Genomic DNA, 18,045 nt, shown 5'->3' with positions numbered 1-18,045 from the left:
ACATTTGAACCAAAAACATTTGTCATTATATCAAATCATAATCCTATGGTTTATAGAATTGTTATGCAAGAATTTGTATTTTCTTATATCAATTTATTATCTGCTAGTGACGTCCTTTTGAATAGAAAAAAACTTCGAATTAAGTGAGTTAGTTCCCAAGGAATCATCCTAAAATGACCAAAAGTAATACATGAAACAAATACTAGAATTCAAGATATTTACCCTTAAATATTATGATCACATGTATAACATAAACATGAAATGGAACTTTTTCAAGGATATTTGGTAGCTAATTGAATTTGGATTTAATTTTTGAAAAATATGTTTTTACTTTTTTTTTTGGAATTATATGTCTCGAGTCTTAAAATGCTTTGAAGTTTTCAATTTTGAAAATTTCCAAAAGTGTAATAGTCAAAAGAATTTCATTATAAGATTTAGAATGTAAATCATTATTCATCAAATTTATTAGACAATGGATCAAATGTTGTGCTAGCAGTAAAACTTATTTGAGCTTCTTTTTATGACAGATGAAGATCTTTTGATGTTAACATATGACACCTCTTTGTTTCTTTCTTAAAGTGTCATTCTTGATTTGAACATTTTGTAATGTCCTAGGTTTATGCAGTAATAACATATCCTACTTGGTTTCTTTGCTTTTGATCCTTGTCGTTCTTGTTGTGATGCATCTTCTAACTTCGGTAATCAATCAAAACAAGCAATACAATTTTATAAGTCAAAAATAATTCAATCGTGTAGTAAATAATTATCTTCATTGAATATCTCATGAACATTAGATCTTGTAATAGAAGGTTCTATGAACATATATCATCACAAAAAATGATGATGATTTCATACAACCAAATTACTTATTAATGGTGAAATTTTTGCTGTTGCACTACCAAAACAGATGAGTTGCATTCAAGATCTGGAGAAGCAAGAAAATCACCAATGACACCTAATTCTGGAAACTCACTCCATTCTTGAAGACTCTTTGTTTGAGGAGAATCAATGCCATTACGTCTCCCAACTATGAAAAAGTCATGATCTTCTGCAAGACGGTGAAGAACAGAAGCTACTTGAGCACCACCCTCCACAATTATCTCCTCATGCACAACATTTCTCATACGAGAACATTCTCTTCTAGCGTTTTTCAATATTGAATGATCAAGCATGGTGTCCTCGTCGTGTTTTTCGTCCTTCTTTTCACTTGTTGTCATGTGATACACCACAAGCTCAACATTATCACTGTCTTTCGCTGCTCTATTGGCCAGGCACAGAGCCTCTCTATCATCGTCACCACCGAAAAAGATCATGGCTAATCGAAGTGGTGAATCACTTTTACGAACAAAACGAGTCACCAGTATTCCAACCGAACATGGAGCCTTATCCATGACCTTACAGTTCAGCAACCTCACTGTCTTGTCCTCGTGTTCGATTTTTCCATCGAAAGACCATCTTCGATGAAAGGGAAGAATGATGATGGATGCAACTTTATCCAATGCAAGGTAGCACACGTCTTCATGCATCAGTGTGGGTGGAGATATCGCTGTATAAGGGTATATTGTTGTTGCACCTAGCTTTTCATCTTCGTAGAGTTTGAAGGTGAGGATCACGTTCTCCGAGTAGGAGTTGCTTGCATGACAAGGAGAACCTTTTTTCATCTTGTGAGAGATGAAAATGGGACTAGAACGCCCTACCAGTTCAATCAGATGAAGAACATCCACAGTTGTTGGATACAGTGGCGTAGGGTTGAATAGATTAAGAGCTGATATTATAGGCACTGTGTGATGCTGTTTGTGAATGCAAACTAGGATCCGGAGATTCGCGTCAAATTTCAGATTAGACATGTTCCTTTTCTGGTAGCCAAAGTATTTTCTTGAAGGGTCATACAAACGTTTCACCAGAAGTTGTGAAACGCTATTTGAGATCAAGATCATTGTTAGAGCCACAGTGTAACGTACTGGTTGGATGTCCTGCATATATAACAAGTATCATGATCATTAACTGTTTAGAAAACAAGCCAGAAGAAATTATGAGAGAAGCCATTTGGATTCTCTGCTCTGTGTTGTTCTTGCAGATGACGATATAAAAAAATCCAGTAGAGAATCTGAATTCGTGAAAGATGTTTGAAGAGTGAATTTCTTGGTTACCCTTTTGTCTAATGCAGAGCTATACATGGCTACTTCCACAACGCCTTTGCAATCTAGAAGGAGGGCAAGAGAAACTGCATCCTTTAGTGAAAGCTTGAAATAGAGTGAAGGTGCTGCGTAAGATATAATTTTGAGTAGATGAGCCATAAGGATCATAAGGACGGTGCCTATAAACATAGGTGATCTGAACTCTACCAAGGAATAATTCATCTTCATTGCACACGTAGTGATGAAGATTGGCGTAAGAAATTCTAAACCAAAAGTATGGATCCTTTTAACTAATGAAGATCCTAATGGAGGTCCATCTGGTGTAGCCAATCCATAAAGGAAAGGTAGAAGGATGAATTCTATATTGAAGAGCATTGAACTCCAACCCAAAACAAAGAGAACCCCAATGATAACGTTGATGTAAATATCCTTCACTTCTTGGCCTTCTGGTGTGTGCTCAATCACCAAGAACATTGAAGGCCGATACACAAAGAAAATGATGATTATTACAGCGAAAAGGAGCACCAAATTTATACCCCTTGCATTCACCTTTCTGGTATCCAATGCTGCAGATGCAACTACAAGAATATTACTCAACGTGTCACCCACCAGTGCAGAAGACAATGCCAATCTTCCAAGTTCAGAGTTCAGGATTTGAAGGTCATTGAGGACAGAAGCAATCACTGCAAATGAAGTCATGTTCTGTGTCATCAGTATAACAACAGTTGAATGCAGTTCGTCTAACGAACCCTGGTTTGCAAGTTTAGAAATGGTTTCTACAGATGAATAACCAATTACTAGAGGAAATAGCAACCCCACAATGGCTATGATCCATCCTTGTTTTCCTGTTCTGGTGATCATGCTAAAATCCATTTTCACACCATTCTCAAACACAAATAGCATGTAACCAAGTGATGCTATTGTAGCAAGTGTATCTTGACTTCCATAAGGAAACAACATTGTCTTCTCTTTCTCCAATATACCCAAAGATGGTCCTAAAATAAGCCCAGCCTTCAAATAAAGATAATGCATTTTGTTAGACAGATATTGATCAATCCATGTTAATGTTTCTATCTATTGTATGATTTAAGATTCTATAACAATCTTAATAACAAAACTTACCATCAATTGTGAAAAAATGGCAGGAAAACCCAGCTTCTTCAAAGGGTAATTCAAAGTTCGTGTTACAGTGTAAATCAAAATCACTTGGAGTAGAAATATTGGCATAGAAGACTTTAAAGGAGACCCTTCTGTGCCATGATTTCCCCATAGGCCATCTGATGCAATATTGGGTGGAGTTTTAAGGCAAACACCACATTTTGCAGTATGATCAGAAACATTGATCTGATTAATTGAAGCAAACAATGTATCCACCTCCATTTCACAATCCTTAGAACAAATTCAATAGTCAATGAGAAAGATGAAGTGAATGAATGGACTGAAGGAAAACGAACATCAATGATATATATATTATTATTGGAACTAGTATATTTAGAATGAAATGTTAAGAACAGAACAAATGATTCACTAGCTCATTGTTTTGTAAGTGAATCTTCGTGACAAAGAAGACAACATCACACATAAACTAATTTAAGTAAGACAATTTTGTTAAAGGAGAGTTATTATTAGAGAGGACAAGTAGAAACTAATTTATAGTAGAGAAGCTGTTAATGCCAGAAAAAAATAAACTAAAAGTGATCAAGGTATTATATTAAGGGAAGATATCACAAATGCTTTAATATATATTTAGGACTATTAGCACAAGTAATAAAAAATGCTAATTTTTACGTCATAAATCATAATTAGAATATCATAATCAAACAAACCTATCTAGCAATTGGTTTGAGAGGGTGATTACCACTACAATTATTTTATTTTATTTTTCTTAAGATTATAAGTATTGTGTATATGTATTGTTTTTATAAATTTTTTAACTCCACACTCTAGTATTGTTTCAAAAAAAAAAAAAAAGATAGTAAAGACCTTTAATTAAATATATATTTTAAATAAGAAAATACATCAATGTGACACATCCATCGATAAACTAAAACAAGTAAATTGTATAACGATTTGAAACTTTTTTTATTTAAAAACAAAAAACCATGTGTGCAAGCAATATTTTAGTTTCTCTTTAACTGAATATTTACATATTTAACACAAGTGTTTGAGAAATTTTCTAAAAGTAAAAGCATTTTCTTTCAAAAATATTAAAAGAATATATTACCAATTTTAAAAACTTATTTAAGCTTTAGGATAATAATTAAATACAAAATTTAATATCTAAATCAATATATACATATATGATTATTATATATATATATATATATATATATATATATATATATATATTATAATAGTAATATACAATTGAGAGTTAAATATTTTTTAGTCCTTTAATTTTGAATGAAAATTAGAATTAGTTCATATTTGAAACTTTAACCCAATTTAGTCCCTCAACTTTATAACTGCTTGAATTTGGTTTTTTTAACAATTTTTTTTAAAGTTTATTTGATGTTTCAAACGTGTTTCATGATAATATTTGAGTTGTTTGTAAAGTTTCATATCTTTTTTTGTTCAATCTTAACTGAGAAACACGTTTAAAATGTCAAATATAACTTAATAAAATTAGGTTAAAAAGACTAAATTCATACAGTTATAAAATTGAAGGACTAAATTGGACTAAAGTTTTTAAAAAGGATTAATTCCAATTTTCTTTAAAAGTTGAGGGACAAAAAATATATTTAACCATACCTTTGAATATGTAACCAATATGTTTTTTATCACTTTCTTTTAAATAAATACAATTAAGTATGTTGATATATTGGTTGATGGGGATGGTGATATATTAAGTATGTTGATACAATAGAATCTCAATGTCACTTAGAACACTGACATGTCTGATACTGATTGTCTATTTTCTTGGAATGTTGAATTTGAATAAGTTTCTACATATATGCTATTGATTATGTTTGAGTATTAGAATATATATTATTTGGGGTTTAAGGGGTGAGATAGTTCCCTCCATGAATCTAGTTATACTTCACAATAGGAATCAAATATGAAAGAGATGACATACATGAAAACCTGTTCTTACCTTGGATAATACCTAAGTTTCTATGAAAATAATATAACCGATGAATAATAATTTAAATAAAATGGATAAATTATTTTGTTCTTTTAATTTACCTTAACAATGGAATATGATTTTTAATTTAACTGTGTTAAATTAATTTTAAACATGAAAAACAAACACTTTTGTAACAAAAATTGACTCGAATAGAATCCCTTTTAATGATTATCTTTATATAATATATTTCACTTTTTCAGATAACATAATAATTAATCTACTTACTCATCATCGTATTAGTAAAAGAATGATTAGGAAAAACTAAAGCAATAAATTACAGTTATAAGAATGACTAACATACAAAAAACTTGAATTTTAAGTAGTAAAGTTCAGTGAAATAAATGTTAAAAATAAAACTGGACACTAAAACAATGAGTAACTTTAACTTGGAAAAAAAATAAAAGAAACACAAACAACATAAGAAATTTAAATGTAATTCATAAAAAGTAGATGAGAAGAAATATATATTTCCAAGAATAAAAAGAAGAAGAAGATAGTGATTAAAAACACAAGTAAAATAAATGTTTTTTGTCATTTCCAATTTAGTATATAGTAATTTTTATCAGACTTAACTAACTACAAATAAAAAACCTATATACAAACACTACTTTCAAGCAGTTTTACAATTACTTTATTAGTACGAAAACTTACACTGAGACTATGTTTGAAGGTTCACTTGTCATCTTTTGTGTATTGACATGTCCAGCATGAGATTTCACCTTCTATAATTTCTTCTTATAATATCTTCTTCTATCAATAATAAAAAAGGAATTTTGGCTTTTGATAGATAACTCTTCTTTTACTAACCTCTCGAACCTTCAATAGATAACTTCATTTCCTTGAAGTTATCTAACAACCTCCGTACCAAAATATTAATAGACTGCGACAATCACAAAGAGATATCCGAAATTATAGGCAGAAGAAAGATACTGCACAAGGAAAAGAAGTTGCCTGAACGTAAGAAACATGTCTGCTGCTGCTTCATTGCCAACAAGCATTGAGTCGGATTGTGAAAAGTTTTGAGTACTCTAAGCCCTCTACTGTTCCTTGCATGCCCACATTGAGCGGTAATCCGCTTTTTTAGGGAGAAGATCCCCCTGTTTCTTTCCCTTATGAATCATCTTTGTCCTTATATCTGTTTGTTGATAATTATTACTCATAGCAGCCAAATAAAACTCCCACACAGAACCATTATTGCCATCTCCCTCCAAAACAACACCTGCATTTCAAAGTAATGTGGATCCTGTCTTCACTATTGTCCGTGATATCTTTAGTAAATGCCCCGGTATAGAGTCCCCATTTTGTGACATATATCCTATACTCCCCCATCCATATCCCCATCACCAGCATACAAATTTTGCGGCGTAGGGAACTAAGTTTTTGCACCTTGAGGCCAATACAACTTCACAACGGCCACATGAAACTCGTTCCTGTTCTAAGATGGATTAACAGCTTTGCCTAATGGCTTCATGACTAAATGATCATACACCTACATGATGATATTGATATCTTACGTGCATATCTCAGAAAATAACGCGGGGAATTCAAAGCTTGTTCAGCAATTACTCCTTCAACAGTGTTGACCAGTACAAAAGTGATAAGCAGAACATCATTATACTGATTGAGGGGATACACTGCTTAATCAAAGTGCTTCTTCTTTATAGTGTTCTTGTTTGCTCACTGAATCAAACTATACCCTGAAGGTTTTTTCATTCCCTTTTCACTAATCAACTTCTTAACCACTTGTGCATGCTCCCATTTACCTTTCGATGCGTAAGTGTTTGCTAGAAGAACATAATTTCCAGAATCGTCAGGGTCAATCTCAAAGAGATGTCTGGCTGTAATCTCACCCAAACTTACATTGCCATATAGCCTGCAAGCCGCCAATAAAGAGCTCCAAGTTGTTGCATCAGCACTGGTTGCATTCTCCTTTATTAGATCATAGGCCCTTTCTAGTTGCCCAGCCTTCCCAAGGAGATCAACTATACAAGTATAGTGCTCCGGTAAGGGCTTAATACCAAATACCTCAGTCATAATCTGGAAAATCCTACAACCTTCTTCAACAAGACCAGAAGAGCTACAAGCATTGAGGACACCAATGAATGTGACTGGGTTTGGCATTAATCCCTCCTTTTGCATTTTAAAGAAAAGGTTTATAGCATCTCGTGATTTTCCATGCTCAGCAAAGGCAGCAATCATTGTACTGTAGGCATACATATCCCTGTATCTCATTATACTGAATTCTTTTACTGCTAAGTTTATATTTCCACATTTTGAGTGCATATGGATCAATGCATTGGAAACAACATGTGTTCTATCTGGGATAAAATAACAATGGGTTCCAAATCAAGAAAAAGGACAGAGGTCAGTACGTGAAACATTCTTTACCTACAAGGGCAGAATTACAGAGTAATAACAACAGACAAACAATAACAGAAGGACTTACCACAGCAACCCTCCTCAAGATGGTCCGTTAGTGTGTTTGACATTCTAATGTCCCTCAGTTGTGCACAAGCTGACATAGCCCCCACCATTGCCACCTCAGTGATTTTTATCCCTTCTTCTCTCATTTTCTCATACATGTAAATAGCTTCCTTTGCGTATCCATTCTGTGCATAACAAGCAAGCATTGCTGCACAAGCAGATGCAGACTGCAGCGCAGGTATTCCATCAAATACTCCTCTTGCTTCCTCCACGTTACCTAACTTACCATAGCCTGCTATCATTGAAAACCAAGTGATCTCATTCTTGTCACTCATTACATCATACAATTCCTTGGCAGCTTTCATGTCTTCACAATTTGCATATCCAGCAACCATGGTAGTCCAAGTAAAACAATTGCGTTCTCCCATGTTATCAAAGAGCCACCGTGCATCAACCATCATTCCTACTTTAGCATACCCACAAATCATCGCCGTCCAAGCAACAACATCCCTGTCATCCATCCTATCAAACACATCACGTGCATCACTTATACAGCCCGATTTTGCATACATGTCAAGGAGTGCAGTTTGCACAATCTTGTTTCCAATAAACCCCGACTGCACCACTCTGGCATGCACTTGTTTTCCTTCAAACAAAGCCGGGACTCGCCCACACGCGCTAAGTACCGAAGAGAAGGTGAGCACGGAAGGCAAAATCCCATTTTGATGCATTCTAGTATAGATAGAAATGCAATGGAGAACATGGGCACGATGGGATAGGAATGCACGAATGAGGGAGGTCCAAAGGAAGCCATTCGGGCAGTTTGGCATTGTGTCAAACAGTTGGTGGGCATAGCAAAGATTGGCATTTTCGCCATGGAATTGGAGAACTCGGTATAACAAACGACCCATGTAGTGATGATAATGATGGGGTGGTTGTTGAGAGAGGAGTTTGAGAAAAAGAGCATGGGTTTGTTTCAGATGATCAATGGTTTTGGCAGAGTCCAGCCATTGCATTAACCAATGCTTAAATTTTGTGGTTGGGCTTTGGGATGACAGTGAAGTCAAAGTTCTCATCTTGAACTTCGGTTATGTTCTTCCCTGCATGGCTGCACAGCATCTTCACCAACAATAAGACGATGTACACTAATATTGATTTTGAAATTCAAGTGTTCAACTTCCTAACGTATTTAATTATTTTTTGAATTAATTTAATCAATTATTTTTCAATTTAGGTTAAAATACTCCGTTGGTCTTCGTTTTAGTTCAGAAATCTCAAATTGGTCCTCGTATTTTAATTGGTCTCAATTTCGTCCTCGTTTTGGTTATTGAGTATTAAATCAGGACAATCAGTAACAGTGTTAAATTTTTTAACGTTAACTTGTTTTGATTTTCTGACGTGGCGTTATGAATTATTTTTCAGATTGGCACAGTGTTTTCGTGGACTGAATTACAAATAAAAAAGTTTGAAAAAACCTAAATGATGTAATTAGGGAATTAGGGATTGGGGATTGGATTGGGAAAATCAGAGGCGTGGATTGCGAACCCCATGTGCGTGGATTGCGAAAGTGAAGTAGATCGTTGTCGGAGGTGAGAGCGAGTGCAATCGGAGGTCAGTGTTCGTTGTGGTCGTGGTTGAGCACCAGTCTGAAGGAGGTAAGTACGAGTTATTGTAGTTGAATATGTGTAGGGTTTTTTCGCGTCTTGGGGTTTTGGGTTTGTATTGGGGTTTTGATGTTTTGTTGTGTGGGTATGAACTTGTATTGCTTTTATACTGTTGTTGGTCCCCCCATTGTCGACATCGAGTTCCTTTTTTATTGGTGGTCCCCTATTGCAATGTATTTTTTAATTGGTCACCGTATATGCATTGTAGTATGTGTTTTTTAATGTTGTGGTCCCCTATTTGAATGATTGGTTCTGTGTTGTCTGTATTGGCATGATTTGTAATTTTTGAATTGGTTTGGGGCAATGTATACAGGTGTAGAAATAGAATGTCTGTTGACCGTTTTGAAGTGGTGGTCCACCATAGTGGCCACTTTATTGGTAATGGGAAATTGGAATATGATGGGGAAATAACCACGTGGTTTTGTGATCCTGATACGTGGGGATATTTTGAGGTTATAGCTGGATTAAAAGAGATAGGACACGTATCTTTGAAGGAGTTGTGGTATTGTGTAGGAGGTGAGAGTGTGTTAGAAGATAGATTGGAGCTCCTTTGTGATGATAAAGGGGCCACTCGTATGGCAAATTTAGCAAGGTTAAATGGTGCCGTTCATTTGTATGTGGTTCATGAAATGACAGAACCTGAGATAATCAACATGCTAGAGGGTGTTGGTATGGGGGAGGTTGGTCCTTCTGAGGTTAATGATGTACTGGAAAAAGAAGGTGGTCCAGGTGAAGTACTGGAAAAAGAAGGTGGTGAGGGTGAGAAAGGTGTTGCAACTGAAAAGGAAGCTGAAGTTCATGGCAGTTCTGATGCAGTGGCAGGGGACGAACCTGAAGTTGATGTTGGTAATGATACAGTGGCAGGGGGGTTACTGAATGTGAGGTTGATGTTGGTACTGATAGAGTGGCAGGGGGGGATAATGAAGGTCATGGAGTATAACAAAATGTAGGAAAGAGAGTGTATGAAGGTTAGGCCGAATCATTCAATGAGGAAGGTCTTGTTGATGTTAACATTAATCGTGATGGACATAGCGATTCAGATTATGATGGTAATGTGGAATGTAATATGGAAAGTATATCCGATGGAGAAGGTTGTTACACAGCCCAAGAGTCAACTGATACAGATCATGATGAAGTCAGGACTGAGGGTGTAGGGTCAGATTTCGAGTGGCATTCAGATGAATTAGTTAGTGGTTCAGACATTGGTGAGGGCAACGATGATGTTGAGGGTTATGGGTCATTTCCTACATTTTCAATGCCAAAAAAGATGGATGAATATAGATGGGAAATAGGAACTTATTTCACAGAGAAACATGAATTCATTGAAGCGATTAGGACTTATGCACTTGCAAATGGGAAAAGTTTAAAATTCTTAAAAAATGACAATCAAAGGGTTGCAGTGAAATGTTTGGGATCAAATGAAGAATGCAAATGGTATGCTTATTGTGGTTATATGGGTGCAGTCAAGTCATGGCAACTTAGGAAAATAATAGATGAACATACATGTTCTAGAGATTTTAATGTGAAATTAATGAATGCAAAGTGGCTTAGCAAGAAGATGGAAAAGACAGTGAGAGAAAACCCTGATATGAAGGTCATGGACATTCGTGATAAGGTTAGTAGGAAATGGAACGTTGGTATATCTAGAAACATGGCTTTTCGGGCTAGAGCTATTGCAAGAGACCATGTGGATGGTTCTTTTTCAGAACAGTTCAAGATAATATATGATTACGCACACGAGTTGCTAAGAACAAATCCAGGGTCAACAGTAAAGGTGAATGTTGATAACATAGAAGGTGAAACCATATTTAAGAGATTTTATGCATGCTTGAAGGCATGCAAAGATAGTTTCACATGCTGCAGATCTTTCATTGAGTTGGATGGCTGCTTTCTCAAAGGCAAGTATGATGGTGAGTTATTAATTGCAATTGGAAGAGATGGGAATGAGCAGATTCTACCTCTAGCATATGCTGTTGTAGAAGTGGAAAACAAGGATTCATGGAAGTGGTTCTTGGAGCTGTTGATAAATGATCTTGGTGGTGATTCAGTTTGTGCATCATGCACTTTTATATCAGACCAACAAAAGGTTATTCACTTTGATTATTTCAATTTATTTGTATTTTAACATCAAGCAGTATGCTAATTCTGGAGTATTTTTTCATATATAAACATAGGGTCTTCTCCCAGCTATGCAAGAACTTCTCCCTGGAGTAGACCAGAGATTTTGTGTTAGGCACCTGTATGCTAACTTTAGAAAGCAATTCCCTGGAAAAAATTTAAAACGTCTGATGTGGAAGGCTGCTTCAACGACACATCCACAAGCTTGGGAGAGGATAATGAGGGACATCAAAGAGGTCAATGAAGACGCCTTTAAACACTTGATTGGTATTCCTCCAAGGTATGACATACTGAATACTTACAGTATTTCAATTGCATGATTAAAAACTAATTATTTGTTTATGTGATATTAGGTTTTGGTCACGATCTAGATTCACTGTAAGAGCCCAGTGTGACACTTTGGTTAATAATATGTGTGAGGCATTCAATAGTGTGATAGTGAAGACTCGAACAAAGCCAATCATAAGTATGCTGGAGGACATTCGTGTTTATATCATGAAGAGATGGGCCACAAACAGATCTAAGGTGAAATCCTTTAAAGGTGCAGTCTATCCCAGAATTGTTGACAGGCTTAAGAAGGAATCAAGCTTAACAAGACACTGGATACCAAGGTATGTCATTAATATATATATTTATGTCAGCAACACAATCATATTGGGTGTTTACACTTCTGTTGTATTACACGCAGATGGTCAGCTGAGAATTTGTTTGAAGTGAGGCATGCTTCAAATCTAGGGGAACAATTTGTGGTGAATATTGACAAGTTGGAGTGCTCATGCAGGAAATGGAGCATAAGTGGACTTCCCTGTTGCCACGCACTTTCTGCCATGAAATTTCTGAATCTGCAAGGAGAGGATTTTATAGGCCATTGGTTCAGGACGTCAACCTATGAGGAGACGTATAATTCAGTAATTTTCCCAATTAATGGTCAAGAGGTGTGGGAGGTGACTGCATATCCTGATGTCCTGCCACCAACCAAACGAATTATGCCTGGAAGACCTAAAAAGAAAAGAAGATTGGAACCTTGGGAGTTGAGAAAGGATGACACCACATTACGAAAAGGAGGAATTCGCAAAAGGTGTGCTGTGTGTAGGGAAATTGGTCACAATAAAACTGCTTGTCCTAAAACTCCAACATCACCATCAGCCCATTCAACACAAACTAGTATTGCAGCCATTCAGACCCAACCACGCCAAGGTCAATCTCAACGTGCATCAAACAACCAATTTGTCCAACCAATGAGGAACAAACTCCAGGCTAGAAGGGGACGTATTTGGAAGCCCTGATGATTTGTATTAAGCACGTTCGTTGTGCTTTGTAGTTGTTGTGGATACTTTTGTTAATTTAAGACTCTACTTATGTAGTCTTTTTGGGTATTTGATAAGAATAGACATTGTCTTTTTGGGTATTTCATAGGAATAGACATTGTCTTTTTGGGGCAGTCCACTTTAATGTATTTTGAAGAACTCATGCTCATGCTTTGGCCATGATCAACTTTGACAGTGGATATGGATATAAATTACAATTTCTTATAATGTGTGTGATGTCCAGATTTATGTTTTATATCACATTTGGTGTCATTTCCTTGTTAATTAAGTTCAACACAATATATTCCAATATTTGGATTTCATATATTGTGAATGATTACATCATCAGGTTTAATAAATTCCAAACACAATGCTCAACAGGTTTACATCAACAGGTTTACTTCATTGATTTCGAATTATTACATCAACAGGTTTACTTCATTGTGAAAAGGAAGATGTTTAACACATACAACAAACAAACCATTATAAACAACACTTTGACCCATTTTTCCAAACTCATAATACATTTCTCGATCTTCAGTAATTTTCTTTCTCCATCCCTTTCTACCATCTTCGTCGCAGTGTCATCACTCTCATCTTCATTCTTCACAGTAGGACCACATTTCTGTTCAATTACATTTTCACTGCACCATGAAAAAAAGTTGCAGCCAACAACTTCTTCACTTCCACCCTATCAAACGAAACAAAAAACCCCAATTGCAAAATTAGGTTTTCCAAAACCAAAATACAAAAACAACATCCACCAAAAAACACAACTAAATTCATTTCCATATCTCATACCTTGAACTTTGGGCATCCCCAAAATTTTCTCCCCCTGTTCTTAGTAGTTCTAGCAGTTCTCATGATTGCCTTCTCACCGCAATAACAAAGAGGTGCGAAATCGAACCTCCTCCCCACACCCCCATGAGAAGAAACGGTAGAATTTTTCATTCCCCAAGTGTAGGACGAGCAAGAATGAGAGAGAGACATTACCGGTGCAGGACGAGCAAAACGGAGGAGGCCACAAACCTTCCACACCCTCTTTCAAGTTCAAACACTTACCCTCTCCCAATATCACCTTCTTAAAAGAGAAGACAACAATGGTTGTTTACGGTGCCACCCACAACTCATTGACACGTAAGAATGAACATTACAGCCACATCATCACATATAAACGTCGTTTGCCAACAGTTAACGATTGCCCTGATTTAATACTCAATAACCAAAACGAGAACGAAATTGAGATCAATTAAAATACGAGGACCAATTTGAGATTTCTGAACCAAAACGAGGACCAACGGAGTATTTTAACCTTCAATTTATATACATTTTTCATAAAACCTTGTTCTCCAATGCATCGGTACACGTACACCAATATAATATAGTTTTATATTTTTAAGTAGGTTTCTTCTTTCTTTAGTCTTTAAACTATTGAAGTGTAACATTTAATATGACGACCTCTATGACTTTTTTAAATATTTAGCTGTGGTTGTAAAAGCTTGATATATATAGGTTAAAAACCAATGTTTATTAAGCTTTGAATTCATTATTTTTTAAATAAGATCGAGCGATTCATAGTTTGGAAAATAATATTTAATTAAAGAATGCACATATTTTGATTGAAAAATATTTAATTAAATCAGATAAAAAAAAGTGGTCAAATATGCTAATTATCTATTTAGAATATTTTTAGTGTATGGGGAATAAGAATTAATTAAGAAACATAGACATTTAGATTGAAATATAGTTGGTTATATGATACATGTAATTTTACATTAATTTGACATTTATTATTCATTAATCGAGTACATTTGTAATTAAAATAATTTTTTAGCTCTAAGTAACAAAATAGTAATTAAAATAATCTTTTTAGCTCTAAGTAATCAAATGAGGTATAGAGAATTAAAATTTGGTGAATTTGGAGGAAAATAACGATGCAGCTAAGCCACAATTATTGACATTGAGTGTGTAAGAAGAAATTATAGAGCATTGGATCTGGGCCTTTCAGCTAAGCAATGCAAGTAGCCAAAGAAATCCTCTAAAGAAGGAAAGTTCAAGTGTTTACCACTAAAATAAAGGGTTGAGTTGATGAGAAAACTCACTATGAGAGAAACCACTGTTGCTAAGCGCTAAAGAATGGATGAGCACCAGTCAAAAATATCTATAAATACAAGGTTTTGCTCCTAATTTAAGCATCAATTTTCTTAGCTTTTCTATCAACATGAGTAGTTGAACTCTCCTATGTTGATGTTGAATGTAATCGAATCTAATTCTCTGTACCACTACCTCTTTTAATATTTATGTATGTTCTTTTATTCAATAGTTTGTGATTTTATTTATGCTTAATGCTTAAATGAATTGACAACTCATCTTATTTCACTAGTTTTGACTGATTTGGAAGACTAGTATCAAATTATTGTTCAATCAAATTATGTCATCTTATTTCATCCAGTGCACTTGTTTGAATTAATTGCTTCTCCGACATTTCATTATATTTTTGGTGCCATTTTCAAAGATTTGACTAAAATAACCAATATTTATAATTGGATTGTTTTATAAAATTGTGTATATTAACAAATTTATCTAACCACTATGTTGTTATTTGCTCTTTTATTTGCTTTAACTTCTATTTTGTATGCAAAGAAGGAAATAAATTCAAGTTCTATTGTTTGATCCTGAAATAGAAAAGACAACAAGAAGGAACAATAGCAAAACCATAAAACAGAAACACCTAGCAAAATCGCAGCAGCATCAACAAGATGATATATCTAATTTAGATCTTGATTCTCACGCTCAATCAACACCAATAGCAGACAAAAATTAGCAAAGGAGGCAGCTCGAAGATTATGCACTGCAAGGGCCTAGACATTTCTCTAATGTTGTTAGACCTGCAAAAGGGATATAAATGAAACCAGCTCTGTTATCTTTAATAACCTCTAACCAATTTTTAGGTTTAGACAATGAGGACCCTTACATCTATCAAACTTTTATGAGCTTTGTGGAACTATTGGGATTTAAGAAGAAGATGAGGTAACATCCCACCTTAGGTTATTTCCATTCTCTTTAACAAGTAAGGCAAAGAATTGATTATTGTCCTAGCTCAACCAAAGCCTAAACAACTTAGAGGATGTAGAAAGGAAATTCCTCACTATATTCGTTCCACCAGCTAGATACTTGGGAGTTATTACCACTTTCTCATGAGCAAGTGATGAGCCATTATGTGAAGCATGGGAAAGATTTAAATCTTTAGTGAGAAAATTTCTCAACCATGGTTGATTAAGCAAAGATGGATCTGGAAATGTTATTGATGAAACCTATTATAAGTTGCTAGTTGGTGGTTTGATGTATCTCACCACCACAAGGCTTGACACAATGTTTGTCACATGCCTCATAAGCACATATATGGCAAAAGGAATGGATATTCATCTCCAAGCAACTAAAAAATCACTACACTATATAAAAAGGGATTATGGACTACGGAATTTATTATAGGACAACAGGAGATGGCAAGCTGTTGGGATTAACAAACAATGATTGTGTCGGGGAGGATATGGAAGATAAAAAGAGTGCATTAAATCATGTGTTTTTAATGAGTTCAAGTGTGGTCTCATGGTGTTCAAAGAAATAATTGATTGTGACTTTATCTTTATCAATCACATAAGTAAAATTTATAGCAATGATTGTTTGTGCTTATCAAGGAGTATGGTTGAAGAGAATCTTAAAAGAGTTAGGACATTCTTATGTAGACAGTATAATTGTGATATGGGATAACAACTCAACCATTAAGTTGTTTAAAAATCCTGTCATGCGTGGCCAAAACAAGCATTTTAATGTGAGTCTTCATCTTCTAAGAAATCTTACTAAGGAGGGTATAATTGACCTAATTCATTGATAAAGTCAAGAATATATGGTAGATATAATGAGCAAGTCATGAAAGGTTGATCCGTTTCAGAAGCTAGTAAGAATATGTAACATCATTGATATAAGCTAATTGCTTCATGATATTTAGTTTAAGGGAGGAACGTGTTTGTTAGAGTTTTGTTATTGTTTCTATTTTAAATAATATCTTGGTCGTTACCAAGAAAAAGTCCTAATGTGTGTTTGATTTTTAGTTTGGGAGTTCAAACCCAAGTTTATTTTGCATTAAAAGCCAAAAATGATGTTTGACAAATTTTTATTTTGTTTCATTGAACTCTAAACCTGGGTTGGTTTCAAATAAAAACCATAAAGCTTTTCCGTTGAATAAGATTTTCAGTTTCATTCAACCAAATTTAATTTTTCTAAATATAATCCAAACACAGGCTTTAGGAGTTTTAGTTGAGTTTGTTTTACTATTATGTTTCCATTAGTTTATCATATTAGGCTTGTAACATTTTTTTTTTAATTTTTTCTCTTCTTTTAAACATTTATAACAATATATAAAGAAGATTTTCTCTTTTTGTGTCCACATTTCAAAATACTAATTTTATCCTTTAAAATATAATTATTTATTAAATTTTTGAAAATTGACCCTTACTTTTATAAGTTTTTATTATAAAATTGTTTATCTTTGTTTCTTCTCTTTTTTTCTATTTATCAACAGTTATTTTCTTATCTTTTCTGATATATTTCACTTTATTTTTTAAAATATAATTTTATTTTATATATTAACTTAATAACATTACATTATCAACACCTACTAATATAATATCATGCATATTTAAAAGATGCATATAATAATAATAATAATAATAATAATAATAATAATAATAATAAATATTATAATAGTAAAATAAAATAAAAATAATAATGATAATAATAATAATAGTAGTAATAATAAAATAATAATAATAATAATAATAAAATAAATAATAAGAATAAGAATAAGAATAATTATAATAATAATAGTAATAATAATAAAAGAAATAATGATAATAATAATAATAATGGTAAAATAAAATAATAATAATAATAGTAAAATAAAATAAAAATAAAAATAAAAATAATATTAATATTAATAATAATAAGTGTGGCATATTTAGTAGAGAACTTAATACAACGAATACCACAAACAAGCACACCCACCATGATCACAAATATTCACAACAAATAATTTCAACACAATCAAATATTCTCAAACTCATAACAAATTGCATTCATTAAAACTTTACTTTTAAATGTTATTTTATAATGACTATTTTGTGTGGATATCTTTCACTATTTTTATCCTTAACACATATTTTCGTTATAATAAAAAAGTACAAACATATGATTTTTTAAATTCTTTC

The 18,045-nt window shown here is 33.8% G+C and overlaps 3 protein-coding genes across 3 annotated transcripts; 1 reads left to right on the top strand and 2 right to left on the bottom strand.

The window, feature by feature from the left end:
• Window positions 1–809: 809 nt before the first annotated feature.
• Window positions 810–3,518, bottom strand: LOC114195056 (cation/H(+) antiporter 3-like). The gene is made up of 3 exons (XM_028085452.2): window positions 3,261–3,518; window positions 2,151–3,149; window positions 810–1,973 (listed from the first exon to the last, which is right to left on the bottom strand). Exons 1-3 carry the CDS (start codon window positions 3,516–3,518, stop codon window positions 870–872), a joined length of 2,361 nt encoding a protein of 786 aa, XP_027941253.1. The 3' UTR covers window positions 810–869.
• Window positions 3,519–5,760: 2,242 nt separating this feature from the next.
• LOC114194019 (putative pentatricopeptide repeat-containing protein At5g37570) lies at window positions 5,761–8,843 on the bottom strand. The gene is made up of 2 exons (XM_028084048.2): window positions 7,712–8,843; window positions 5,761–7,583 (listed from the first exon to the last, which is right to left on the bottom strand). Exons 1-2 carry the CDS (start codon window positions 8,763–8,765, stop codon window positions 6,943–6,945), a joined length of 1,695 nt encoding a protein of 564 aa, XP_027939849.1. The 5' UTR covers window positions 8,766–8,843; the 3' UTR covers window positions 5,761–6,942.
• An 836-nt stretch (window positions 8,844–9,679) lies between these two features.
• LOC146884407 (uncharacterized) lies at window positions 9,680–12,757 on the top strand. Its single transcript, XM_085665973.1, has 5 exons — window positions 9,680–10,246; window positions 10,327–11,439; window positions 11,528–11,751; window positions 11,825–12,082; window positions 12,160–12,757. Exons 1-5 carry the CDS (start codon window positions 9,680–9,682, stop codon window positions 12,755–12,757), a joined length of 2,760 nt encoding a protein of 919 aa, XP_085522099.1.
• The last annotated feature ends 5,288 nt before the right edge of the window (window positions 12,758–18,045 follow it).

The sequence above is a fragment of the Vigna unguiculata genome, chromosome 8, assembly GCF_037176805.1.
Source record: "Vigna unguiculata cultivar grain cowpea cultivar isolate G323 ecotype 2 chromosome 8, ASM3717680v1, whole genome shotgun sequence".
In the NCBI taxonomy this organism is placed as follows: domain Eukaryota; kingdom Viridiplantae; phylum Streptophyta; class Magnoliopsida; order Fabales; family Fabaceae; genus Vigna; species Vigna unguiculata.
Note: the sequence above shows the minus strand (reverse complement) of the source record. Positions and strands in the feature narration are given on the sequence as shown.

What these genes read in the sequence shown, in the direction of transcription:
- LOC114195056 (XM_028085452.2), bottom strand. Translation starts at nt 3,518, where the DNA reads ATGGAGGTGGATACATTGTTTGCTTCAATTAATCAGATCAATGTTTCT. An exon ending in CCATTTTTTCACAATTGATG is followed by an intron (nt 3,150 to 3,260) that starts GTAAGTTTTGTT and finishes CTTTATTTGAAG; the next exon opens with GCTGGGCTTATTTTAGGACC. An exon ending in GCTCTGCATTAGACAAAAGG is followed by an intron (nt 1,974 to 2,150) that starts GTAACCAAGAAA and finishes TTATATATGCAG; the next exon opens with GACATCCAACCAGTACGTTA.
- LOC114194019 (XM_028084048.2), bottom strand. Translation starts at nt 8,765, where the DNA reads ATGAGAACTTTGACTTCACTGTCATCCCAAAGCCCAACCACAAAATTT. An exon ending in TCTTGAGGAGGGTTGCTGTG is followed by an intron (nt 7,584 to 7,711) that starts GTAAGTCCTTCT and finishes ATTTTATCCCAG; the next exon opens with ATAGAACACATGTTGTTTCC.
- LOC146884407 (XM_085665973.1), top strand. Translation starts at nt 9,680, where the DNA reads ATGTCTGTTGACCGTTTTGAAGTGGTGGTCCACCATAGTGGCCACTTT. An exon ending in TGAATGTGAGGTTGATGTTG is followed by an intron (nt 10,247 to 10,326) that starts GTACTGATAGAG and finishes TATGAAGGTTAG; the next exon opens with GCCGAATCATTCAATGAGGA. An exon ending in TTGATTGGTATTCCTCCAAG is followed by an intron (nt 11,752 to 11,824) that starts GTATGACATACT and finishes ATGTGATATTAG; the next exon opens with GTTTTGGTCACGATCTAGAT.